The sequence below is a fragment of the Salvelinus fontinalis genome, chromosome 23 (assembly GCF_029448725.1).
Source record: "Salvelinus fontinalis isolate EN_2023a chromosome 23, ASM2944872v1, whole genome shotgun sequence".
Classification (NCBI taxonomy): domain Eukaryota; kingdom Metazoa; phylum Chordata; class Actinopteri; order Salmoniformes; family Salmonidae; genus Salvelinus; species Salvelinus fontinalis.
The window spans coordinates 42,443,132-42,470,202 of record NC_074687.1 but is presented as its reverse complement, the minus strand read 5'-3'; the positions used below and the strand labels follow the sequence as shown (position 1 = coordinate 42,470,202).

The 27,071-nt window shown below is 43.6% G+C and overlaps 1 protein-coding gene across 4 annotated transcripts in view; it reads left to right on the top strand.

The window, feature by feature from the left end:
* LOC129821359 (glutaminase kidney isoform, mitochondrial-like) overlaps positions 1-27,071 on the top strand; it is a 61,882-nt gene that overhangs the window by 20,740 nt on the left and 14,071 nt on the right. For 3 of the 4 annotated variants that reach the window (XM_055878960.1, XM_055878963.1, XM_055878962.1), the window contains exons 4-13: positions 2,937-3,066; positions 3,515-3,594; positions 4,812-4,975; positions 8,428-8,486; positions 18,319-18,351; positions 18,489-18,547; positions 20,323-20,389; positions 22,505-22,555; positions 24,807-24,983; positions 25,889-26,020. In XM_055878960.1, coding sequence (XP_055734935.1) covers positions 2,937-3,066; positions 3,515-3,594; positions 4,812-4,975; positions 8,428-8,486; positions 18,319-18,351; positions 18,489-18,547; positions 20,323-20,389; positions 22,505-22,555; positions 24,807-24,983; positions 25,889-26,020 — 952 coding nt within the window. The remainder of the gene's footprint in view (positions 1-2,936; positions 3,067-3,514; positions 3,595-4,811; positions 4,976-8,427; positions 8,487-18,318; positions 18,352-18,488; positions 18,548-20,322; positions 20,390-22,504; positions 22,556-24,806; positions 24,984-25,888; positions 26,021-27,071) is intronic. The other variant, XM_055878961.1, reaches the window with a different exon arrangement.

Here is a 27,071-nt window from a genome sequence, read left to right as displayed (position 1 = left end):
CCCTTGAATGAGTATGTGTGTCCAAACTTTTGACTGGTACGGTACAGTGATCAATATGTTTGGAACATCAAATTGCAATAAACTCACGGTATCGAATGGCAATCCATGTAGATTCGTGAGAATCGCATTATCGACACATAAGTATCGTGATAATATCGGATCGTGAGGTCCCTGGCAATTCCCAGCCCTAGCGTGTACCCCCACCCACACACACCTGCCCCCCATCTTACTCAAAGACAAACAAGCTTGGTTAACCCCACAAGCTTGTTTACAGCCACGCACACACTGGGCCTGACAGTTGTCATTAGCGGCCAACACGGTGTGTCTTATTTCTAAGTTTCTGTGGCGAAGGGAAATGACTTGAGCAGTGCATGAGTACACTCATTCGTTCTCCCTTCCTCATCTTACCTAACAACATCACGCTCTGGATACCGTTAAGCTACACCGCCCTAACTGGCCAATTAGCAGAGGGTATCCCAAACCTTTTCACTCAGTCTACCCTTCCTACATTGGGGAACATCCCGCGAACCATGTCTTACTATTGGCACAAGCACTGTTCATGACACAAACTGTTCACACCCCTCTTGTTGGTGGAGAGAATTTATCAGGGAAATGTATTTCCTGCAATTCTACACATTTTGTTATGGGGGGGGGCAGAGAGAATGTTGCTGTTTTTAAACAACATTTCTCTTGCATTTCTATACGTTTTGCCATGTCTAACGTGTATTCATGTGATATGTTTTAGCGGCTCAAACGTTACAACAAAATCTATGGGCTCCATAACCTAGCAAAAAAAACATGTAGCTGACATGGGCTAGTTGATCTGGACATTTCTAACAAGTTATAAATATCTCTAAGGTTTGCAATGACTGATATGACAGGAGGAAAACTGACGATGCGCTACCCAATTTCGAAATTGCACCTTGTGCATTCTACTATTACAACTTTCAAGAGTAAGTTGAAAGCTGGACTGAGTTTTTTTTTTAAAGAGAGGGGTTTGGGAACCTCTGACCTAGCACTTTCATTCTCTCTGTTGTCACCCGCTGAACACATTGTGGGTGTGGGTGGTAGTAGGCTGGCCAGGTTAACATTGACAGGGCACTGTGTAAAACGATAGGCTCTGTCCACTCGTCCTTTCTGCTGTTGATGGACGGTAGACTAGACAGGGGGTCCAGACCTCCTGGAGTAGCAGAGCCAAACCACAGAAAGTCTATGTACTTCAGTGTTCGGTCGTAGGCTCAAATGACTCAGTTGATTGGCGTGCGGTGCTTGCAACATCAGGGTTGTATTCATTAGGGCACACTGTAGCAAAACGTGTTGTAACAGAAAGCATTTCTTTATTGGAGAAGTTCAGGTAGTCCCTCCCGGTTTCTAACGTTTGTTGCCTAATGAATACGACCCAGGGTTGCATTCGGAACATTTCAGATGGTAATGTCTTGCTCACATGATTGCTCGGCCAGTTGTCGTGTCAGGTGTTCGCTGCCTGCTTTTCTGCCCAGTGTCACCCATCACCACAAATGAAACGTCAAATATCTATGTGTGTGGCGATGGTCAGCTATTTTTAATACACCGGGGCAAGGTGGAAACGAGTGATGGCACTACTATACAGTCGCACTGAAACTGGTCCGTCTGTCCGGAGCCAAACTGGTCTCCATATCTACACGCCGTGCCCAGTTATGCCCATGCCAGTCTTCCTGTTTTCATCTGCATCTAGAGGAAGTGCTGCCTTGTACAATAGTTGTCCTTGTGGTTACAAGAAAAGTTTGTGTGTGCGCATACAGTTCTTTCTGGGTGGTTCCCTAAAGACAACCCTTCCGTTATTCACCCCCCCTGGAATAGTTTGTCCCTAGAACATTTCTGTAACTGCAGCCTGCTCGCTGAGTCTCCAAGGCCTAGCCTATAGCTCCCTGAGGGACGTGTATGTAAATGATTGCAGCAGAGGGATGGGGATGGAACTATATGGGATGTCTGTCTCCTGGACACACCTGGGTGTTATATCCTTCAATGTGTTAAATGCTAATATTGGCTAGCAACGATCTCCTGAGGCCTGGCGGCATGTTAAAAACAGTATCCTACAAGAAACCATGCATTCAAACCTTTTTAGGTACAGTATGGTTATCGATTTGTTCTTCAAGGATGGAAGAGGATCTTTAGGAATAAGGCACTGCATCTCAGTGCTCGACGCTTTACTACAGACACCCTGGTTTCGAATCCAGACTGTATCACAACCGGCCGTGATTGGGAGTCCCATAGGGCGGCGCACGTCGTCCGGGTTTGGACCATGTAGGCCGTCATTGTAAACAATAATTTCTACTCAACTGAGTTAGATAAGGGTTAAATGAAATAAAAATAAAATGATAAACTGCCCTAGTTGCCACCTCACTTTTCTTTTTAGTAGGCCATATACTGTGGTCATTGAGATAAGCATCTTTTATGAATGTTCATGTAGCACTCACAAAGCTACAGTAAGTGAGTTTTGTTTATCTTAAGTTAACCAGGCACTGGTATTTAAACGTTCCTCCTATACTGAGTCTCCTCCTTACACACCTAAACAGCCAGTACATCTCTGTTGCTATACAGGGCTTTAGTAATGCATGTTCTTTCACACTTCATCTGACCTGACCTCGGCCCAAATTCCTGACTTGTACCAGACTGTGGCCCTTTTCCTTCCCATATATCCCTGATGTCTAACAATAACATGTTCTGACAGAATGTAAACATTCTACATTCCTCTCTCTCCCTCTGTGACATGAATAAGGATATTTTATATTTTCAAGTTTAGAAGCCAGAACTCATCACTATAAAAAAAAGTTTGTCAGTTTAGTGTCTATTTTGTTGCTCACCATGGCTATGTTAGCTCCATGTGAACTACCTGAGCAAAGAGGGACTCATGTCATCTAATGTCCAAATAACCTCTACCACCCTCCTGCCTCCAGATGTGTCCAGAGCAACATAGTCTTGCTCACCCAGGCCTTCCGCAAGAAGTTTGTCATCCCCGACTTCCAGTCCTTCTCTTCTCACATCGACGAGCTCTACGAGAGTGCCAAAAATCTGACTGAAGGCCAGGTTGGTAATCAGCCCATCCCGGGGGAGGTGGGTGGACGCCATCCTTCTCGTTGTTCCTGTAGTCTGTCTCTTTCACCTTTTATCTTTGTCTTCCACCTCCTCTGTGGTATCGTCAATGGCAGACCTTGTGTGTAGCTGGAGTTTTCTTATGTATCCTTTTCTTCTGTGTGCGCTTACCTCTACACGCTTAGAAAAAAAGGGTTCTTCGGCTGTCCCCATAGGAGAACCCTTTTTGGCTCCATGCCGAACCCTTTTGTGGAAAGGGTTTTACATGAACTCAAAAGTGTTCTGCCTGGAACCAAAAAGGGTTCTCCTATGGGAACAGCCGAAGAACCGTTTTTAGGTTCTAGATGGCACCTTTTTTTTCTCCTAAGACTATGTATTTTTGTCAAGGGAGCTGGCAGTCTTACACGAACAGGTGTTGGAACTATTTTTCTCTCCGCCGCAGGTTGCAGACTACATTCCCCAGCTTGCCAAATTTAGCCCAGACCTGTGGGCCGTGTCTCTGTGTACAGTGGATGGACAAAGGTTAGACTCGCGCCTCACCACACCATTACTCATTAAGCTTTTGTCATGTGATTGAGGCAGGGTTATTATTATTATCTTGAAGACCAACAGTTGGTAAGTTGGTCAACAGTTGGCAACACTGAAAATGCACACGCTTCCGCTATTTAACATCTGCAAATTTACCCAGTGATGTGATATCTCAAGGCCATCTGAACTGGGATAAGGGCCAGCTAAACTTCCAGTAGAAGCCAAACATTACGATTTGGGGTGCGAAGTTTAGTTCTGGCGCACTCATTGATAATAGATATGGTAAAATAACAACCAATCTTAGGGGGTGTTAGTGTCGTTTACCGACATATAAACACACAATCTCTCCTCTTTATGATGTTTGCTGTAGGATAGAAAGTCCTAAAGATAACATTGGAATGAGGTGTTTTGTTGAAACATGTTGAAACACCATGATGCACTAAATAGGGAGGGGCAGTTATCTGGATGCCCCTTAGCATCTCTCCTTTTCGTTCTCTGTCGCTCTTACTGTCTTTCTCTGTCTATCTATTCCCTCTCTCTCTTTCAACCTACCTCTTCCTCTCTGTTTCTCTATTTCTGTTCTTCATCTTTCTTTCCTTCTATCCTGTCTCTTTCCCCCCCCCCTCTGCATTCCCCCCCCCCTCTGTATTCCATCCGCCACAGTCTTTCTCCCTCTACCTCTTTTTCACTTTCTTCCACCCCCTTCTGAGCTTCTCACTTTTCTGTGTCTCCTCTCCCCATCTCCTTTAATGACGGCCCATGAGTGACGATGTCTGGTCATAGTGACCTTCTTTAACAATACGTTAACTCGCTCACTCCTCCCCCACTTGATTATATGGTTTGAAATACAGTGTTGAGAGCCATCATGCGCTCCAGATATTGCACACTGCTTTAGTGTTCAGCCTCAGTAAGAAAACCTCCCCAGTTGAATAGTTCCTGCATGCACACAGCGGTTCTTGGCAGAGTTGAGGCCAATATCTGCATTGAAATTATATTTTTATGAACAATTTCTAACTGTCCTCAAGCCGTTCTTGTGATATCAGTGTTATTATTACCTTAAACGGATGTGAGAGAAGCACTGTTATCATGTGACGTGATGACACGTAAAGTCAATTAAGGTGCATCTGGTTTGTGATGTGTAGGAAGCCTTAAAGAACAGGGAAGCAGGACTGGATTAACCTGTTCTTAAGCCTGCATTTGTTTCTCCTCAGACACACGGTAGGCGACACCAAGGTCCCCTTCTGCCTGCAGTCGTGTGTGAAGCCGCTGAAGTACGCCATCGCCGTGCACGACCACGGCACCGAGTACGTGCACCGCTTCATCGGGAAGGAGCCCAGCGGCCTGCGCTTCAACAAGCTCTTCCTGGACGAGGACGGTGAGCTGGGAGGGACACACACAGCTTTGTTTCTCAGCGCTGATCCTGCTGGGGCACAGAATTAGACTAGAATGACCAGAATGGGGAAAGCTCCTCAGGTCACGCCAGGGACCAGTTTGAATCCAAATCACAATAATGTTGAATCCAGATCACACCGTTAAATTCTGTATCCCTGTCATCAAATGTTATTTCAAATCATTACAGGTCAGGTAAATAGGCAGGTACAGCATCACTGTGTCGCAGTGTCCAGACATCTAAAATAAATAAATACAAATATTTTTCTGAGCAGTATGACGTAGCTAGGTCATAGATCAAAGTATGCCATAGCCACTTTGCCTTTGAATGCCCCCGTCCCCCGTCCTCTCGCCATCCCCTTTGTTTGATTATTTTACCTCTTAAGTGCTTTTGATGAAGAGCCCACAAGGGATGTCTCTTTCCCCAGTCCCCTCTGTCTACACATCGATGCCTCGAGCGTCATCATCCATCCAACACGGTTACAAATGCCACTGCTTTCTAACTGCTCTCCAGCTGATGACGCATCCACCGCGGAATACAAGGCGGGCTGATTGGTTGTAAATGTTGACATTACCAATAAAAAGAGTGGGTAGAGGCCCTTACTTGCACCACACAAACCCCAACCGCCTTAGTCTATTTTCAATCCAACTTGGCCTTTCGACAACTGTTGCTATGACGACGTGATGAAACTTGAATGATTCAGAGGCCATTCCCTCCCTCTGCTCACTAGGGGTGGGCTGATGTATGATGAGGAGTCGGGGGTCTCACACAGTGTCCTCCTGCTTGCTTTTCCACCTACGATTCTACATCTAGCTCCCTCAGAATACCAATAGAAAGATCAATGGTGACCCAGGAATAGAAGAAAGAGAACCTGTCAAGAGTCCCAACAGTGTGTGTGTGTGTGTGTGTGTGTCCTAGCTGGCCATATGGAAACCTCAATGTTTTTCTACACACACATTATGTAGTCAAAGTTAAGGTGACCTTCATTCCCTCAACACATTTGACTACCAAATGGAGGATACATTTCACTGTCCTCCTCACCCCAAGAAATGGGATATGCCTGTGCTGGTAAATCAGAGCAAACATTAAAAAACTATACATTTGTATTGGATATGTTCAGGTGTTACCTCCTCCATTTCAATACGTTTTCTCCCATTTAGTTCCTACTGACATTTTGACAACTGTGTTAAATTTGCGCTCGTCATAAGAAAGATACAGTATGTAATGACGTATTCTACAGTGCCTTCAGAAAGTATTAACACCCCTTGACTTTTTCCACATTTTGTGTTATAGCCTGAATTTTTTTTTTTACAAATGATTTCAAAATGAAAAGCTGAAATGAGTCAGTAAGTATTCAACCCCTTTGTTATGGACAAAAATTAAAACAAATGTGTAAATACCAGAATAAAAATGTCCTTAACAAGTCACATAATAAGTTGCATGGACTCACTCTGTGTCCAATAATAGTGTTTAAAATGATTTTTTTACTACTTCATCTCTGTACCCCACACATACAATTATCTGTAAGGTCCCTCAGTGAAGCAGTGAATTTCAAACACGGATTCAACCACAAAGACTAGTGAGGTTTTCCAATGCTTCACAAAGAAGGGCACCTATTACATACATTGAATATCCCTTTGAGCATGGTAAGGTTATTAATTACACTTTGGATGCTGTATCAATACACCCAATCACTACAAAGATACAGACGTCCTTCCTAACTCAGTTGCCGGAGAGGAAGGAAACCGCTTAGGGATTTCACCATGAGGCCAATGGTGACTTTAAAACGGTTACAGAGTTCAATGGCTGTGATAGGATAAAAGTGAAGATGGATCAACAACATTGTAGTTACTCCACAATACTAACCTAATTGACAGATATTCCTAAAAAAATGCATCCTGTTTGCAACAAGGCGCTATAGTAAAACTGTTTTAAAAAAAGTAGCAAAGCAATTAACCTTTTGTCCTGAATACAAAATGCTATGTTTGGGGCAATTCCAATACAACATTTTACTGAGTACCTCTCCATATTTTCAAGCATAGTGGTGGCTGCATCATGTTATGGGTGTGCTTGTAATCATTAAGGACTGGGGAGTTTTTCAGTAGCAAAATCTTAAAGGAAAACCTGGTTCAGTCTGCTTTCCACCAGACACTGAGATTAATTCACCTTTCAGCAGGACAATAACCTGAAACACAAGGTCAAATATACACTGGAGTTGCTTTCCAAGTAGACATTGAATGTTCCTGAGTGTCTGAGTTAGTTTTTACTTAAATCTAATTGAACATCTATTGCAAGACGTACAAATGGTTGTCTAGCAAGGATCAACAATCAATTTGACAGAGCTTGAAGAATTTTGAAAAGATGAATGTGCAAATATTGCACAATCCAGGTGTGGAAAGCTCTTAGAGACTTACCCAGAAAGATTCACTTCTGTAATCGCTGCCAAAGGTGCTTCTACAAAGTATTGACTCAGGAGATTTCTTAATTTCATTCTCAATACATTTGCTGGGTGGTAAAAATTATAAATTGTATGCATTTTTAAATCAAGCAGTAACAACAAAATGTGGATTAAGTCAAGGGGTATGAATACTTTCTGAAGGCACTGTAACTGTCTCAGGGTTGTGTTCAGTCACTGAAACCCCATAATCCTTAGCGCTGGTGCACATCTGAGTAGCAATCTGGGCCCATATCCTCAAAGCTTCTCAGAGTAAGAGTGCTGATCTATGATCAGTTTAGCCTTTTAGATCATAATAAATGTGCTTTATATGGACAGATCCTAGATCAGGACTCCTACTTTCAGACACTTTGTGGATACGGGCCCTGGTCTTTATCATCCCCTGTCTGCATGGGCCATGTGCCACTGTTCTCAGAATCCCCTGGTGGAGGTGCCAGGATAGCTATGTCAATTTGGTGACCGTTATGTAAGGAGGTTAAGACTCACTGCAGCGAGAGAAGTAGCCTTGACATTTGGACATTGAGCAGGACCCAGATCATGTTGTTTGTTTAGTGTTCATTTCACTTTGCCCCTAACAAATGTCATTAGTATTTAAGTAGTCAGAGAGAAAGTGTTGGTCTGTCATGTTTGAATAACAAACCTGATTGATTCAAGTGCAGGCTTGCATCTGTTCCCAGCGCTCTATGCCAAATCACATTTGCATATCCATTTCATTACAATACATTTAAAAAAGGTTTGCAAAATTATGAATAGATTGTCTAGTGTCGACAGTGGTCTGTGTTTGATATGGTTCTATGAATTTGTATGTCATTTTACAACGAAAGGCACGTCACTCCAACATTCTTCGTAGCAAGCATTTATAACCGATACCGTAGTACATTTTTGAAAAGGCTCTGCAAGGAATCCTTCCCACTCTAGGTCTTTGAGATTTGTAATCAATATTTTAAGTTATTGTATGTCTTTTTTTCTCTTTTTCTTCCAGATAAGCCCCACAACCCCATGGTGAACGCCGGCGCTATTGTTTGCACCTCACTGATAAAGGTAAGAATCCACTTGTGTTTCTGTGTATTTTGACTGTCTGTCTCATTCATAGTTCATACCAATGACCTCCTGCCCAGATAAGGTACATTTGCCTTGTTCACTCTGTCCCAGCGTCGATATTTGATTAGTGACGAGCGCCGCGATCTAACACAGGGGTCTTCAACCTTTTCTTGCCCAGGGGCCCCGGTCATGGCACACCGGCTACCCAGGGACCCCATCATATGTTAGCAATTAGGTGAATGATAATGGCAGGGAGAAGTAATAAACATTATAAATTAATAGATTTGGTAGATTGTTTTTCTATTTTTTTTTTACTGTAGGTATGTACAAAATTAGCTTAGTCTGTTATTGCTCGCGATATTGATAAAAACAGAGTCCGGGTCAGTTTGTTAGACGGATAACGTTTGGAATGCCTCAAGGGGGTTAACCTAGTTTGTTATCATCATCATCGTGTGTTTGTCTGAGAGAACACCTCTTGACTTAACAGAGAGGCATGAAGTCGACTGCTAGGTGATTGCCATGGCGATTAAGACCTGTCGTAATCCTCCCTGAGAGGGATTTAGGGCAGCCACACTGGGACATGATTTTGCCGCCCCAGGTGATAATAACCTGAATGGACAAACAGAAAGACACACACACACACACACACACACACACACACACACACACACACACACACACACACACACACACACACACACACACACACACACACACACACACACACACACAGACAGAAAGGCAGACACACACACAAACAGACGAAGCTATGTCAGAGAGATCATGGAGCACTTTAGCTGAGCCCGCCAAGCAGGATTTCCGTTAGTAAAATGTGGCACTGGACATTTGCCTGGCAGCATTTACATTTATCAGACCCATATGAATTGGGTGCGTAACTTGGTTAGGCCGTCCACACACGGTGCTCGGAAGTACAGAAATCCCATTTAGATTAGGGTAATTCATTTGAACAGAACATGCAACTTGAGGATGCAACGACGTGCATCCTTCTTACCGAACTCCGATGCGCACTTTGAAGATGTTAGAGTAACTGTCCACATGTACTTTCCCTCAGCCAACAAGACGAGTAACGAACAGTCAAATCACTAGTCTATGTCAATCTACTATCCCCTATAGTAGAAAAGATGACCTATTCTATTGGTCAGCTTGGCGAGAAAGAAATAGCCTATTCCAAACCGACTCTGGGACAGTTGTGGGACTATAGATTCCAAAGTAATACAAGCAGTAGGCTACATGAAACAACGTTAAAAAGCAATGAGGCTGATACAACAGATCAGAACATTTAGCTTAAAATGTTGATAAACTATTATATCTTCACATTATAAGCGCAGCAATGCAGACAAGGCAGTAGGCTAGGCGCGGATGTTCATTCCACAATGCAATCAGTGGGAAACCACAGAGATGAAAATATCCATTAGAAAGTGTGAAAGAGGGGAGATCTAAAGATGCAAAGACTAGCATGGGTTGCTAATTTGACTAGGATTGTGCCTTTGGCTACTGGACAATGAAATAAAGTTGATTTGAAAACCAATAGAACATGAGAGAAATAGGCTACTGCTTTCAATGGCATATGGGAGACTTCCAAATGCCACGGATATGGTCGGAAACCTGCCTTCTGTTACCTATGCACAGGCGAATAAGAAGCGTGCTTCAATTACTAGTTGAGAAATAATAATCGTCTAAAGGTGATTGCCTTGACTAATAATAGTCAACTCTAAAGTTACGCAATGATTGGGTTTATTAAAGCACCTTTCACTCCAGCAGCAAGGAAAGAGCTGTTTGAGGACCTAGAGCAGCAACTATTGTGCTGTCTGACAGATTTTTCACTCATAGGCGCTGCATCTGTATGATATGCACGTGTGATAAATAAGATGCATAACAAATTTACTCACGCACTAATTTAATTCCACTAAATAAGCATGACTTGTCAAATATATTTCAAAAGCCGCTAAGCTTATTCCATCTACTTGTTTGTTTCCATGATGAAAAGAGAGTGAACCAATCTTTCCTCTTTAAACAGGCATTGATCCTGAGCTGATCAATCGGAGAAGCTAGTGCTAGCTTTTGGTGTCCCTCTAAGAGGTTTGCTATACTATTACAAAAAAGATACTAGGAACCTTAAATGATACTTCAGCTGTCCCCATAGGATAACCCTTTTTGGTTTTAGGTAGAGTCCTTTTGGGTTCCATGTAAAACCCTTTCCACAGAGGGTTCTACATGAAACACAAAATATAGGGTTCTCCTATGGGGACAGCCGAAGAACTCTTTTGTAACCTTTTTTTTCCTAGGAGTGTAGTCATTAGCTTAACCGCAGGCTTCTGTGCCTCTCCACACCTGTCTAGACCTAATAAACTGTCTCTCATCTTCTCACTGTTGTCGTCTCTCGGCTCCTGAGGACAGGAGGGTGTCACCCCATCTGTCTGCTCTTTGGAGAGGATGGACCAATAGGAACAGAGTAAACGCAAACATCACAGAAGTGATTGTCTGTTCTCGTTGCTTGTTGAGACTCGTTGAACATTCATCTGAGGCTTGTTTTGTTGTGGAATTGACCTTTGTTCTAGGTGCTCCTCTGAGGACTAGGCTACTTTTTCTGGGACTATAGGACACGTATGTTGTTTGGTCTGATCTGTTTGTGTGCTCTCCCCATCTCCTATGGTCATTGGTGTGACATTGACTATAGGAGTTGGTAAGAAAGCACAAACAGATCTGGGAACAGGCGTGTCGTTGACCCGCCACTCACTGTCAGAAAGAGTCCGGGTAGCCATTTGATTAGCTGTTCATGAGTCTTATTGCCTGGGAGTAGAAGCTGTTAAGAAGCCTTTTGGACCTAGACTTGGCACTCCGGTGTCGTTTGCTGTGCGGTAGCAGAGAGAACAGTCTATGACTAGGGTGGCTTGAGTCTTTGGCAATTTTTAGGGCCTTCCTCTGACACCGCCTGGTATAGAGGCCCCGGATGGCAGGAAGCTTGGCCCCAGTGATGTACTGGGCCGTACACACTACCCTCTGTAGTGTCTTGCAGTCAGAGGCTGAGCAGTTGCCGTACCAGGCAGTGATGTAATCAGTCAGGATGCTCTCGATGGTGCAGCTGTATAACTTTTTGAGGATCTGAGGACCCATGGCAAATCTTTTCAGTCTCCTGAGTGGGAATAGGCGTTGTCGTGCCCTCTTCACGACTGTCTTGGTGTGTTTGGACCTTGATCACTTGCTGGTGATGCGGACACCAAGGAACTTGAAGCTCTCAACCTGCTCCACCACAGCCCCGTCGATGAGAATGGGGGGCGTGGTCAGTCCTCCTTTTACAATAGTCCACAATCAGCTCCTTTGTCTTGATCATGTTGAGGGAGAGGTTGTTATCCTGGCACCACACTGTCAGGTCTCTGACCTCCTCCCTATAGGCTGTCTCATTGTTGTCGGTGATCAGGCCTACCACTGTTGTCATCTGCAAACTTAATGATGGTGTTGGAGTTGTGCTTGGCCTTGCAATCATGAGTTAACAGGGAATACAGGAGGGGACTGACCACGCACCCCTGAGGGGCCCCCGTGTTTTGGATCAGCGTGGCGGATGTGTTACCCCTACCACCTGGGGGTGGCCCGTCAGGAAGTCCAGGATCCAGTTGCAGAGGGAGGTGTTTAGTCCCATGGTCCTTAGCTTAGTGATGAGCTTTGAGGGAACTATGTTGTTGAACGCTGAGGTGTAGTTTATGAATACCATTCTCACGTAGGTGTTCCTTTTGTACATGTGGGAAAGGGCAGTGTGGAGTGCAATAGAGATTGCATCATCTGTGGATCTGTTGGGGTGGTATGCAAATTGGAGATGGTCTAGGGTGTCTGGGATAATGGTGTTGATGTGAGCCATGATCAGCCTTTCAAAGCACTTCATGGCTACACACGTGAGTGCTACGGGTTGGCAGGTTACCTTAGCATTCTTGGGCACAGGGACTGTGGTGGACTGCTTGAAACAACATGTTGGTATTAAAGACTCAGTCAGTGACAGGTTGAAAATGTCAGTGATGACACTTGTCGGCGCGTGCTTGGAGTACACGGCCTGGTAATCGGTCTGGCCCTGCGGCCTTGTGAATGATGACCTGTTTAAAGGTCTTATTTACATTGGCTGCTGAGAGCGTGATCACACAGTCGTCCGGAACAGCTGATGCTCTCATGCATGCTTCAGTGTTGCTTGCCTCGAAGCGAGCTTCAAAGTCATTTAGCTTGTCTGGTACGCTTGTGTCACTGGGAAGCTCGCAGCTGTGCTTCCCTTTTGTAGTTCGTAATATTTTGCAAGCCCTGCCACATCCGATGAGCGTCGGAGCTGGTGTAGTACGATTCGATCTTAGTCCTGTATTGATGCTTTGCCTGTTTGATGGTTCGTCGGAGGGCATAGCGGGATTTCTTATAAGCTTCCGGGTTAGAGTCCCGTTCCTTGAAAGCGGCAGCTCTACCCTTTACCTCAGTGCAAATGTTGCCTGTAATTCATGGCTTCTGGTTGGGGTATGTATGTACGGCCACTGTGGGGACAACGTCATCGATGCACTTATTTATGAAGCCAGTGACTGATGTGGTGTACTCCTCAATGCCATCGGATGAATCCCGGGAACATATTTCAGTCTGGGCTAGCAAAACAGTCCTGTAGCTTAGCATCTGCGTCATCTGACCACTTCCATATTGAGCGAGTCACTGTTACTTCCTGCTTTCGGAATCAGGAGGATAGAGATATGGTCAGATTTGCCAAATGGAGGGCGAGGGACAGCTTTGTACGTGTCTCTGTGTGTGGAGTAAAGGTGGTCTAGAGTTGTTTTTGTGTGTGTTTTTTCCCTCTGGTTGCACATGTAACATGGTGGTAGAAAATAGGTAAACCAGATTTAAGTTTCCCTGCATTAAAGTCCCCTGCCATTAGGAGCGCCGCCTCTGGATGAGCATTTTTTTGTTTGCTTATGGCCTTATACAGCTTGTTGAGTGCGGTCTTAGTGCCAGCATCGGTTTGTGGTGACAAATATAGATAAACTCTCTTGGTAAATAGTGTGGTCTACAGCTTCTCATGAGATACTCTACCTCAGGCAAGAAAAACCTTGAGACTTCCTTAATATTAGATTTCTAGCTGTTATTTACAAATAGACACAGACAGCCACCCCTTGTCTTACCGGAGGCAGCTGTTCTATCTTGCCGATGCACCGAATACCCAGCCAGCTGTATGTTATCCATGTCATCGTTCAGCCATGACTCGGTGAAACATAAGATATGACAGTTTTTAACCTTTCTAGGACACACGTTCCGCTAGCGGAACCCCTCGACAACATTCCGCTGTAAAGGCAGCGCGGCATATTAAAAAATATTTTTGGGAAATGTGTAACTTTCACACATTAACAAGTCCAATACAGCAAATGAAAGATAAACATCTTGTTAATCTATCCATCGTGTCCGATTAAAAAACATTTTTTACAGCGAAAACACAACATATGATTATGTTAGATCACCGCCAAGTCCAAAAAACACAGACATTTTCCCAGCCAAAGATAGGAGTCGCAAAAAGCAGAAATAGAGATAAAATTAATCACTAACCTTTGATGATCTTCATCAGATGACACTCATAGGACATAATGTTACACAATGTTTTGTTCGATAATGTGCATATTTATATCCAAAAATCTCAGTTTACATTGGCGCCATGTTCAGAAATGCCTCCAAAATATCCGGAGAAATTGCAGAGAGCCACATCAAATAACAGAAATACTCATCATAAACTTTGATTAAAGATACATGTTTTACATAGAATTAAAGATACACTTGTTCTTAATGCAACCGCTGTGTCAGATTTTTTTTTTACTTTACGGAAAAAGCAAACCATGCAATAATCTGAGACGGCGCTCAGATAGAAACAACATTTCTCCGCTATGTTGGAGTCAGCAGAAATACAAAATTACATTATAAATATTCCCTTACCTTTGATGATCTTCATCAGAATGCACTCCCAGGAATCCTAGTTCCACAATAAATTGTTGTTTTGTTCGATAATGTCCATTATTTATGTCCCATTAGCTACTTTTGTTAGCACGTTCAGTACACATATCCAAACGCTCGTGCAGGTCCAGGCAAACTTCGGACGAAAACTTCAAAAAGTTATATTACAGGTCGAATAAACTTGTCAAACTAAGTATAGAATCAATCTTTAGGATGTTGTTATCATAAATATTTAATAACGTTCCAACCGGAGAATTCCTTTGTGTCTATAGAAGTAATGGAACGCAAGTCGATATCATGTGGAATGCGCGTGACCAGGACCTGGCTCTCTGCCAGACCACTGACTCAAACAGCTCCCATCCGGCTCAACATCACAGTAGAAGCTTCATTCAACGTTCTACAGACTGTTGACATCTAGTGGAAGCCGTAGGAAGTGCAAACAGATCCATATCCCACTGGGATTTCAATCGGCGATGAGTTGAAAATCGACCACCCTCAGAATTCCCACTTCCTGTTTGGATTTCTTCTCAGGTTTTTGCCTGCCATATGAGTTCTGTTATATTCACAGATATCATTCAAACCTTTTTAGAAACTTCAGAGTGTTTTCTATCCAATAGTAATAATAATATGCATATATTAGCATCTGGGCAGTTCACTCTGGGCACGCTATTCATCCAAAGTGAAAATGCTGCCCCCTATCCCTAAAAAGTTAATGTCCTGTTGGTAGGATGGTCTTGATCGGAGCTCATCCATTTTATTATCCAATGATTGCACGTTGGCTAATAGGACTGATAGTAGAGGCAGATTACCCACTCGCCTTCAGAACCTTACAAGGCAGCCTGACCTACGTCCCCGATATCTCCGTCTCTTCTTCATGCGAATGACGGGGATTTGGGCCTTGTCGGGTGCCTGAAGTAAATCCTTTTATTCGTCTGATTCGTTAAAGAAAAAATGTTCGTCCAGTACGAGCAGAGTAATCGCTGTCTTGATACCCAGAAGCTCTTTTCAGTCATAAGAGACGGTGGCAGAAACATTATGTACACAATAGCCCAATTGGTCAAGCCTCCGGTGCCATTTCGTGAAACAACTCATCCATTATACTGACCCCCCCTTTCGTTTAAATATTATGCACCAAATGATAAACAGATGGAGATGTCCATTACTTTTCCAAGTGCTAGTGTATGTCCTACCAGACTTTGTGGTGTGTGACTGATGGACTCGAATCGGCTGGAAATCGAGACCCGCATGTTGGCCTACCAAACAGCTAAGTGTATACAGAGTATGCGCACACACCCACGGAGAGGCTACGCCTTCACGTACCTCTACATGGAATCAGGAGCACACACACCACATACTGTACACACACACACACACACACACACACACACACACACTGAAAGGTATATGTTTTTATCGGGTGAAGTTGATTTGAAAGGTGTTGTGTTACCTTGTCTTGGGTGTCCATTTTATTCCCATGCGAGTTTTTCCACAACATTACACAGGCACTGCGAGTAGAACAGCTACTCCTGAGCAAGCTGCATTCTCCTCCATTCATTGACAGGGTCATATAATGTGGGTGGGTTCTTTCTGTTCATACATTTTGCCTGTGAAACGTCGAAAAATCCAGTGGTTTTGTCTTTACTTGTCGTCTATGTGTCAGTTAGTAGAGAAATATGTCTGTGTCCCTCTCAATGCTCTGTCTCTCAGTATGTACCCGCATGTGCATCATATAGCATAGTGTAGAGCTGATTACACCACTCACAGGAAATATGTTGGGCTTACACACCCCACTGTGTGTCCATGACAATGGCACCGGGGCCACACCCCGACTATGTAACCATGGTTTTGATGGCTTCTTGTGTCTTTTTTTTTGTGTATGTTGTTGCATATTTTGCAGACTTAGGAACGGTGGGATATTATGACCACCGCTGCCATGTCGTTGGTAAATGACGTTGGTAATTTTTCTTCCTTTTCTCCCTCCCCCACCATCCCCTCTCATTGAACAAGCCCGGTTAGAAAAGATGCATCGATAGCCCCATTTAGCATCTCTTTCAACATACCACTGTAATTTATTGTTTTACTTGGTTATGTTTACCGATACATATGTTAGAATGCTGTCTGGAAGTGAAGTATTTTTCTCTGAATATATGAAGCAGGCTGAGGTCAATAGACATGCATGCCTTTTTGTTTTGGCCATGTCTAGCAAAGCCAGTAATGGTAAAGAAATAAGAGCATACTAGATCAAGTAACAAGGAAGATCGTTTTTTTTTCTCCCTTGTGCCTTCCATTGCTCCCTCTCTACCTCCTGCTCTTCTGTTTAGTCTCCCAGGCTATCAACACTCCATGCTAATAAGCCCTCCTGATCCCCAGAGCTGTTCACAGGACACGTGTTAGCCTATAATACACACACACACACACACACACACACACACACACACACACAATGCACGGCACTAAAATAAGTGTTAAATAGGGCTGTGACGGACATGGGATTTTGGATGAAAATTTTTGGACAGCCAAATGACTGCAGTCTCTGTAATAACCGTTCAAATAGGAAGTGTGATTTGTTGATTCAACTGACATTACAAAAAATCCATAACATGAGCCACATTTGAAGCTGCAATATGTAACCTTTTGGGCGACCCTACCAAATTCATAAAGAAGTGGTAGATCTGTGCTACTGTGAGTTATTTCTATGCTTCCCATTTTTAAGTTTTGTTTTTGCCTCTTTTACTATACACTATATTTGCTTGTTTTGTCACATAAACTGAAATTAGGAGAACTATCAGAATTTTAGCAATCAGGAAATGGCAGAGCAGCTTTTGCATAGTGCATCTTTAACATAAATTCAATGAACATTCTACATTACCATGGAAATTATTGCGTCACAATACGAGGCAGCTATTACGAGTGTACCCATGAGTTTACCAGGCAAATAGATTATCAATAAAACATCACAATATGGTGCCGAGTGTACAACTTGGCTGCTTGGGTGAAAGGAGACCGCAGGCTCCGCTAAAACCATTGACAGGTAGCTTACGTGCCACTTTCAAAGGATTGTTAAATAAATTTGATAACTATTTTGGTTTTAATATCATCACTTGTTGAAGAGCATTGTCAGAACTACCCATTTCCGATTATTCCATGCAGAACAATTGCGCACATTTATCTCTATCATCAGAGTTATGCAAGTATGACCTATTGCCAGGGTTAGATGTTCCAAGCACATTTATTCATCGTTTGCTACAACACCTTTCTTGCTTCAGCAAGGGGCAAAAAAGTTTCATGTTGTTAAGAGTCCATGTTATGGCAGAAACGGAGTCAACCGCACGAATGGCGCCCCAAAAAATATTTCAAGAATGTGTGTATGTATATATTCTGATAACTATAACTGCTATAGTCTATTTTTTAATGGGAATGATGGTTATTCTTCATCCATAACCATTGGTTATATGGTAACCATAACCGTCGGTTACACGGTTATATGTAATTGTGCCAGCCCTAGTGTTACATTTATATACAAAATGTGATTATGACAGATCATCTTCTTTAATTTGATTCCAACCAAAGCCCACACATTAACTGTCTATTGACTCTATAAATTCCTTATACTTCTCTCTTTAACTATTTAACACCCGTCAGATTCTCTTCACCCATGTTGAATTGTGTATGTTTGTCTAGGTTTCACCGAAGCTCAGTTAACTTTGCATTTATAATGCATCAAACTGATCATTAGTTTTTGTGTATGACAGTATTGTTATTATTTAAGCCAAGGCTTATGTATTCACTTTCATTCTGCCGTAAATATTTTCTCTTTGTCCAACAAACTTGACTTAATACCTTTTCTATTACTTTTCAGCAGGGCGCGAGCAATGCTGAGAAGTTTGACTATGTAAGTAAACTCAAGTTTAGTACAACTATTTGTGCATTGTGGCAGCTGTTTGGAGTTGTATGAGGTATTTTTGTGGTTGTTTTAGGTAATGTATATTAGAAAAAAAAGTTTAACTGATTTCGTTGTTTCGTTTCCAGGTCATGAACTTCCTGAATAAGATGGCAGGAAATGAGTATGTAGGCTTCAGCAACGCCACGTAAGTAGAGAGTGGCACCCTATTCCCTACAGTGCATTCAGACCCCTTTACTTTTTCCACATTTTGTTACGTTACAGCCTTATTCTAAAATGTATTAAAACGTTTTTCTCCCTCATCAATCTACACACAATACCCCATAATGACAAAGCAAAAACGGATTGTTTGAAATGTTTGCACATTTATTACAAATAAAATGTATTACTGAAATATCACATTTACATAAGTATTCAGACCCTTTACTCAGTACTTTGTTGAAGCACTTTTGGCAGCGATTACAGCGTTGAATCTTCTTGGGTATGAAGCTGCAAGCTTGGCACACCTGTATTTGGGGAGTTTCTCCCATTCTTCTCTACAGATCCTCTCAAGGTCTGTCAGGTTGGATGGGGAGTGTCGCTGCACAGCTAGTTTCAGGTCTCAAGAGAAGTTTGATCGTGTTGAAGTCCGGGCTCTGGCTAGGCCACTCAACGGCATTCAGAGACTTGTCACGAAGCCACTCCTGTGTTTTGTTGGCTATGTGCTTAGGGTCGTTGTCCTGTTGGTAGGGGAACCTTAGCCCCAGTATGAGGTCCTAAGCACTCTGGAGCAGGTTCTCATCAAGGATGTCTCTGGACTTTGCTCCTTTCATCTTTCCCTCAATCCTAACTAGTCTCCCAGTCCCTGGGAGTCTCCCAGTCCCACTTCTCATGGCCTGCGAGTCCTTTAAGTGCCTTTGGGCAAACTCCAAGTGACCTGTCACACGCCTTTTACTGAGAAGTGGTTTCCGTCTGGCCACTCTACCATTAAAGGCCTAATTGGTGGAGTGCTGCAGAGATGGTTGTCCTTCTGGAAGGTTCCGTCTCCACAGATGAACTCTGGAGCGCTGTCAGAAGGCCTTTCTCCGCCGATTGCTCAGTTTGGCCGGGCGGCCAGCTCTAGGAAGAGTTGTGGTGGTTCCAAACTTCTTCCATTTAAGAATGATGGAGGCCACTGTGTTCTTGGGGACCTTCAATGCTGCAAAACATTTCCACTACCCTTCCCCAGATCTGTGCCTCGACACAATCCTGTCTCAGAGCTCTACGGACAATTCCTTAGACCTTATGGCTTGGTTTTTGCTCTGACGTGCACTGTCAACTGTGGAACCTTATATAGACAGGTGTGTGCGCCTTTCCAAATCATGTCCAATTAATTGAGTTTACCACAGGTGGACTCCTATCAAGTTGTAGAAACATTTCAAGGATGATCAATGGAAACAGGATGCAGCTGAACAAAATTGAGTCTCATAGCAAAGGGTCTGAATACTTATGTAAATAAGGTGTTTCTGATTTTAATTTGTACCTTTTTTTTTACCTGTTTTCACTATGTCATTATGGGGTTTTGTGTGTAGATTGACGGGTAAAAACATTTATTTAATCCACTTTAAAATAAGGCTGTAAGGTAACAAAATGTGGAAAAGGTCAATGGGTCTGAATACTTTCCGAATGCACTGTATACAGTGCACTATGTGGGCCCTGGTCAAAAGTAATGCAGTAAATAGGTGATAGGATGCCATTTCAGATGCAGCCCCTTTGTGTGGCCTCTTCCTCCTTTCCGGACCCTCCTCCATTATTCGTCATTGTTTAGACTGCAGGCATGCAGTCTAAAGTTTGGATGTTTACAGAAGTTAATCACAGTAGGCTCATGATCTCATTTGGAAGAGGGTTTTTAATTATGATGCAATGAAGGAATGTGGTGAAAGAAAACACACCAACTCACATGGGTGTAGACTGTTAACTTTTGTTGTGTTCTTTGTTACCCAGATTCCAGTCGGAGCGTGAGTCAGGAGACAGGAATTTCGCTATCGGCTATTACCTGAAAGAAAAGAAGGTCAGAACCGTGATGCTATCTCTCCCTCATCTTTACACTTCCTCTTATCCTCCCTGTTCTCTTACTTGGCACTGTTTGCTGTTCCCATTGTGCAACTCAAGTCGGAGAGCTGCCTTTACGTTGAAATTTGAGTCAGTTAGCAGACACTCTTATCCAGAGCGACTTACAGTTAGTGCATTCATCTTAAGATACTGTAGCTGGGGGGAAAGCCACATATCTCAATCATAGAAAGTACATTTTAGCTAGCAGCAAAGTCAGTGCTAGTAGGGGGAAAGTATTTACAGTTGAAGTCGGAAGTTTACATACACTTAGGCTGGAGTCATTAACTCGTTTTTCAACCACTCCACAAATTTCTTGTTAACAAACTATAGTTTTGGCAAGTCGTTTAGGACATGTACTTTGTGCATGACACAGGTAGTTTTTCCAACAATTGTTTACAGACAGATTATTTCACTTATAATTCACTGTATCACAATTCCAGTGGGTTAGAAGTTTACATTCACTAAGTTGACTGTGCCTTTAAACAGCTTGGAAAATTCCATAAAATGATGTCAGGGCTTTAGAAGCTTCTGATAGGCTAATTGACATAATTTGAGTCAATTGTAGGTGTCCCTGTGGATGTATTTCAAGGCCTACCTTCCAACTCAGTGCTTCTTTGCTTGACATCATGGGAAAATCTAAAGAAATCAGTCAAGACCTCAGAAAGAAATTGTAGGCCTCCACAAGTCTGGTTCGTCCTTGGGAGCAATTTCCAAACGCCTGAAGGTACCACGTTCATCTGTACAAACAATAGTATGCAAGTATAAACATCATGGGACCACGCAGCCGTCATACCACTCAGGAAGGAGACGCGTTCTGTCTCCGAGAGATGAACGTACTTTGGTGCAAAAAGTGCAAATCAATCCCAGAACAACAGCAAAGGTCCATGTGAAGATGCTGGAGGAAACAGGTACAAAAGTATCTATATCCACAGTAAAAACGAGTCCTATATCGACATAACCTGAAAGGCTGCTCAGCAAGGAAGAAGCTACTGCTTCAAAACCGCCACAAAAAAGCCAGACTACGGTTTGCAACTGCACATGGGGACAAAGATTGTACTTTTTGGAGAAATGTCCTCTGGTCGGATGAAACAAAAATAGAAATGTTTGGCCATAATGACGATCTTTATGTTTGAAAGAACATAAAGCAAGCCGAAGAACACCATCCCAACCGTGAAGCACGGAGGTGGCAGCATCATGTTGTGGGGGTGCTTTGCTGCAGGATGGACTGGTGCACTTCACAAAATAGATGGCATCATGAGGAGGACAATTATGTGGATATATTGAAACAACATCTCAAGACATCAGTCAGGAAGTTAAAGCTTGGTCGCAAATGTGTCTTCTAAATGGACAATGACCCCAAGCATGCTTCCAAAAATTGTGGCAAAATGGCTTAAGGACAACAGAGTCAAGGAATTGGGAGTGGCCATCACAAAGCCCTGACTTCAACCCTATGGAAAATTTGTGGGCAGAATTGAAAAAGTGTGTGCGAGCAAGGAGGCCTACAAACCTGACTCTGTTACACCAGCTCTGTCAAGAGGAAAAGGCCAAAATTCACCCAACTTATTGTGGGAAGCTTGTGGAAGGCTACACGACACGTTTGACCCAAGTTAAACAATTTAAAGGCAATGCTACCAAATACTAATTGAGTGTATGTAAACTTCTGACCCACTGGGAATGTGATGAAATAAATAAAAGCTAAAATAAATCATTCTCTCTACTATTATTCTGACATTTCACATTCTTAAAATAAAGTGGCGATCCTTCTGATCTAAGACAGGGAATTTTTACTAGAATTAAATGTCAGGAATTGTGAAAAACGGAGTTTTAAATTTATTTGGCTAAGGTGTATGTAAACTTCTGACTTCAACTGTATTTATTTTGATTTAGGAGCTACTCTATCATTCCTTAAGGAGTAACGGAACTTTAGCCATCTCGCTCTCTCTCTGTTTCTGTCCAATGTATAATCTAAGATTGCTGAAATACAGAACAGCATGTCAGTCATGTCAAAATATATTGCATGGATGTAATCTGTCTGTTCATTCCTCATTTTCTATTCTCCTCTCTCTCTCTGCAGTGCTTTCCTGAGGGGACAGACATGACGTCCATTCTGGATTTCTACTTCCAGGTACGTACAGACAGATGGCCCACAACAACTACACACTGCCAGTGGAGGGAGAAATGGGGAGGACAGGCTTATTGTAATGGCTGGATTGGGAATCCCCCTCTATCCCTCCCTCTCTCTCTTTCTGGGTCTGGTGACTGACTTTGTTCATGTGCTTCTCTGGCTGAGAAGGGAAACGTGTGCATGCGCACGCATGTGTGTAATGGGATAGCTGTGTTTTGATGTCACATCCCTTTGGGTGTTGACAGCCTTCGTCTCTGGTGTCGCGCTGGCAGCCCACTGACGTATAGGCTCCGGTCATGCTGGTCCTTTGGTAATGTTTGCCTTGGCCCACTGAGAACTCACATAACCTGGAGCCTTTCCTAAAACCATAGAAGGACAAGAGAGAGAAGTAGTTGTACTGGGTACATTATACTCTATGCATTTACATGTACTTTGATCATAGTGTATTGTTTTCATTCTCTATGCATACACTCTATTTTGATTATAGTGTAGTACGTTTTCATCCAGAGTGGGGGCAATATTGTGACAGGAGAAGAATTGAGTACGCAATGCCCTAGACTCACGTTTGACTGTCATATATACACTGCTCAAAAAAATAAAGGGAACACTTAAACAACACAATGTAACTCCAAGTCAATCACACTTCTGTGAAATCAAACTGTCCACTTAGGAAGCAACACTGATTGACAATAAATTTCACATGCTGTTGTGCAAATGGAATAGACAAAAGGTGGAAATTATAGGCAATTAGCAAGACACCCCCAAAAAAGGAGTGATTCTGCAGGTGGTGACCACAGACCACTTCTCAGTTCCTATGCTTCCTGGCTGATGTTTTGGTCACTTTTGAATGCTGGCGGTGCTCTCACTCTAGTGGTAGCATGAGACGGAGTCTACCACCCACACAAGTGGCTCAGGTAGTGCAGTTCATCCAGGATGGCACATCAATGCGAGCTGTGGCAAAAAGGTTTGCTGTGTCTGTCAGCGTAGTGTCCAGAGCATGGAGGCGCTACCAGGAGACAGGCCAGTACATCAGGAGACGTGGAGAAGGCCGTAGGAGGGCAACAACCCAGCAGCAGGACCGCTACCTCCGCCTTTGTGCAAGGAGGTACACTGCCAGTGCCCTGCAAAATGACCTCCAGCAGGCCACACATGTGCATGTGTCAGCATAGGGTCTCACAAGGGGTCTGAGGATCTCATCTCGGTACCTATTGGCAGTCAGGCTACCTCTGGCGAGCACATGGAGGGCTGTGCGGCCCCACAAAGAAATGCCACCCCACACCATGACTGACCCACCCGCCAAACCGGTCTTGCTGGAGGATGTTGCAGGCAGCAGAACGTTCTCCATGGCGTCTCCAGACTCTGTCACGTCTGTCACATGTGTTCATGTGCTCAGTGTGAACCTGCTTTCATCTGTGAAGAGCACAGGGCGCCAGTGGCGAATTTGCCAATCTTGGTGTTCTCTGGCAAATGCCAAACGTCCTGCACGGTGTTGGGCTGTAAGCACAACCCCCACCTGTGGACGTCGGGCCCTCATACCACCCTCATGGAGTCTGTTTCTGACCGTTTGAGCAGACACATGCACATTTGTGGCCTGCTGGAGGTCATTTTGCAGGGCGCTGGCAGTGCACCTCCTTGCACAAAGGCGGAGGTAGTGGTCCTGCTGCTGGGTTGTTGCCCTCCTACGGCCTCCTCCATGTCTCCTGATGTACTGGCCTGTCTCCTGGTAGCGCCTCCATGCTCTGGACACTACGCTGACAGACACAGCAAACCTTTTTGCCACAGCTCGCATTGATGTGCCATCCTGGATGAACTGCACTACCTGAGCCACTTGTGTGGGTTGTAGACTCCGTCTCATGCTACCACTAGAGTGAAAGCACCGCCAGCATTCAAAAGTGACCAAAACATCAGCCAGGAAGCATAGGAAATGAGAAGTGGTCTGTGGTCACCACCTGCAGAACCATTCCTTTTTTGGGGGTGTCTTGCTAATTGCCTATAATTTCCACCTTTTGTCTATTCCATTTGCACAACAGCATGTGAAATTTATTGTCAATCAGTGTTGCTTCCTAAGTGGACAGTTTGATTTCACAGAAGTGTGATTGACTTGGAGTTACATTGTGTTGTTTAAGTGTTCCCTTTATTTTTTTGAGCAGTGTATTTATTCTGTGTGCATGTTCTATATTAATGTATTTCTTTCACTATAACTGTTTGGCTTGATCTTACATTTGTGTTGTAACTGTCTGTGTCCCTCCAGCTATGCTCCATCGAGGTGACCTGCGAGAGCGCCAGCGTCATGGCGGCCACCCTGGCCAACGGCGGCTTCTGTCCAATCACGGGCGAGCGCGTGCTGAGCCCGGAGGCAGTGCGTGACACGCTGAGCCTCATGCACTCCTGCGGCATGTACGACTTCTCTGGCCAGTTCGCCTTCCACGTGAGTATACTGTCCCTCACCGCCATAGCTCATATAGCACCACAACACAACACTGCTGTATATAAATGTTCCACAGTCTCCCGTTCTTTATCTGCTCTGACAAAAAAAATTGCTTTCACCTGGCCTGTTTTTTTCCAGAAAAGTGCAGATGAAAGAGAGGAGACAAGAAAAGGAAGCCATTTTACACTATTGAGATGTACCTTGAGTGTCAGGCCACAACATTGACATTTGTGGTCCAGTTAAAGCACAGCTTATTCTGCCCAATACTGCCACTCTGACGAAATCTGCCTTTTCCTCCTGCCCAATACGACCCTTTTAGTCCCATCCATCCTGTCTCTGCCCCACAATGTCCCCGATTGCCCTCCACTGGGCTCCAGTCGCTGTCCTTGCCAGAACAAACCAGGTCAATGGTCTACCTATAGCCCCGATGGAGGATTATCCAATCAGATGTTGCGCGATTATCCAATCAAGTATTCCCACGCATAATAGGGAGACACGTGATCGTATACAAATGTAAACAAGGTTTGAAATGGTTATGTATTAGTCAAATATTATATCTGTTTGCGCTTCTTGTGGTCAATTTGCAGTCTACAAATTATTCCCCAGACCATCCTCTCAAGAAAAACTTGGCCCAGCGGCTGACTCTAGTTAATTCCTGCTGTAGGTCCTATGCTTTCCTTCATTACTTTCACTCTGTGTGTCTGTCTGTCACTCACTCTTAGTGTGTATAATGCTCTGGGCCTGTATTCACCTTGAGTCTGAGTATGACTGTTAATATTTGATCACTTTTGTCTTAGATCATAATGAATAAGGGGAGCTTATCCTAGATAATGCACTTCTTACATTTTGGGCCCTGATGTCCACAGAGTTGTGGGTAACTTCTCCCTGTATCTTTGTGTCTCTAGGTGGGCTTGCCAGCCAAGTCGGGCGTGGCGGGGGGCATCCTTCTGGTGGTCCCCAATGTCATGGGCATCATGTGCTGGTCTCCTCCGCTGGACAAGCTGGGCAACAGTGTCAGAGGCATTCAGTTCTGCACGGTACGGGGACACACTGACAAACACACATTGACACCTCCGAATAGACATACTCAGCCCCCCCCCACACACACATTACTACTACCACCCTCACACATGATCATATTTCTGCATCTTATTATATATCGCCCTTTCTCCTCTCCCGCTCTCTGAGCCACCACTGCATATTAATCCTTCTACCATCAGAAATGAGCTAGCCTAGGCAACTAGTCCTCCTGGAGCATCTGACAAGGCCTCACAGAAACATCTTATTTACTGCATTTCCGGGCCCAAATAGCTTCTTGTCATCGTTCTCCTCTCCCCCCTAGTCATTTTTCTCTTCCCCGCCATGCATTATTAATTCATAAGTCACTGTCTGACTCCTCCATTTGGCTGCATCACGGGGGAAGTGAATGCATACAGTTCGATTCGGGACCTAAGCTATTCTTCATGCTACAATTCAATTCTAACTTTATTGTTCCTGCAAGGAAACTCATTGTGCAGACGAGTACATAGACACAGACGCATAAAACAATTTCCCAAATTGGGATCAATAAAGTATTACTCTACTCTCTACTGTCTACTCTACTCAAACAGGTATAAAAAAATTGGATGGATGCTAGTTTCTGTTTGCCCCAACTAAGCTGGTTATGGCATTTCACACAATGGTATGCTGTATGACTTGTTGCATAACAAGATTTATGAATGGTACATACTGTATGAAGATGTATGTTTACTTGTGATATCCCATAGTGAACTAGTACGTGCTTTCTCATTGATGCCCAGTCATTGGCGGTGGGGTTATGTACAGATACAGCTCTGAGCCGAAAGAGAGAGGCCCCACGCTAGTCTGCTCCTTAATAACAAAGTGATGATTGATTAGATCGCATGGCTGGAAAACAATGCCAGGGACCACTGTCAACATCTAGTTGAAGAACGCCAATGTCCTTTAACACTAGAACTGCCAACGGCCACTGATGTTTTGATTTTGTAAAAAAAAAGCAACCTCCTGCTCCTTACCTGATTTATTTTATTTTTAATGTTTGTATTTTGCATTGATCATTTGTTCATTTAA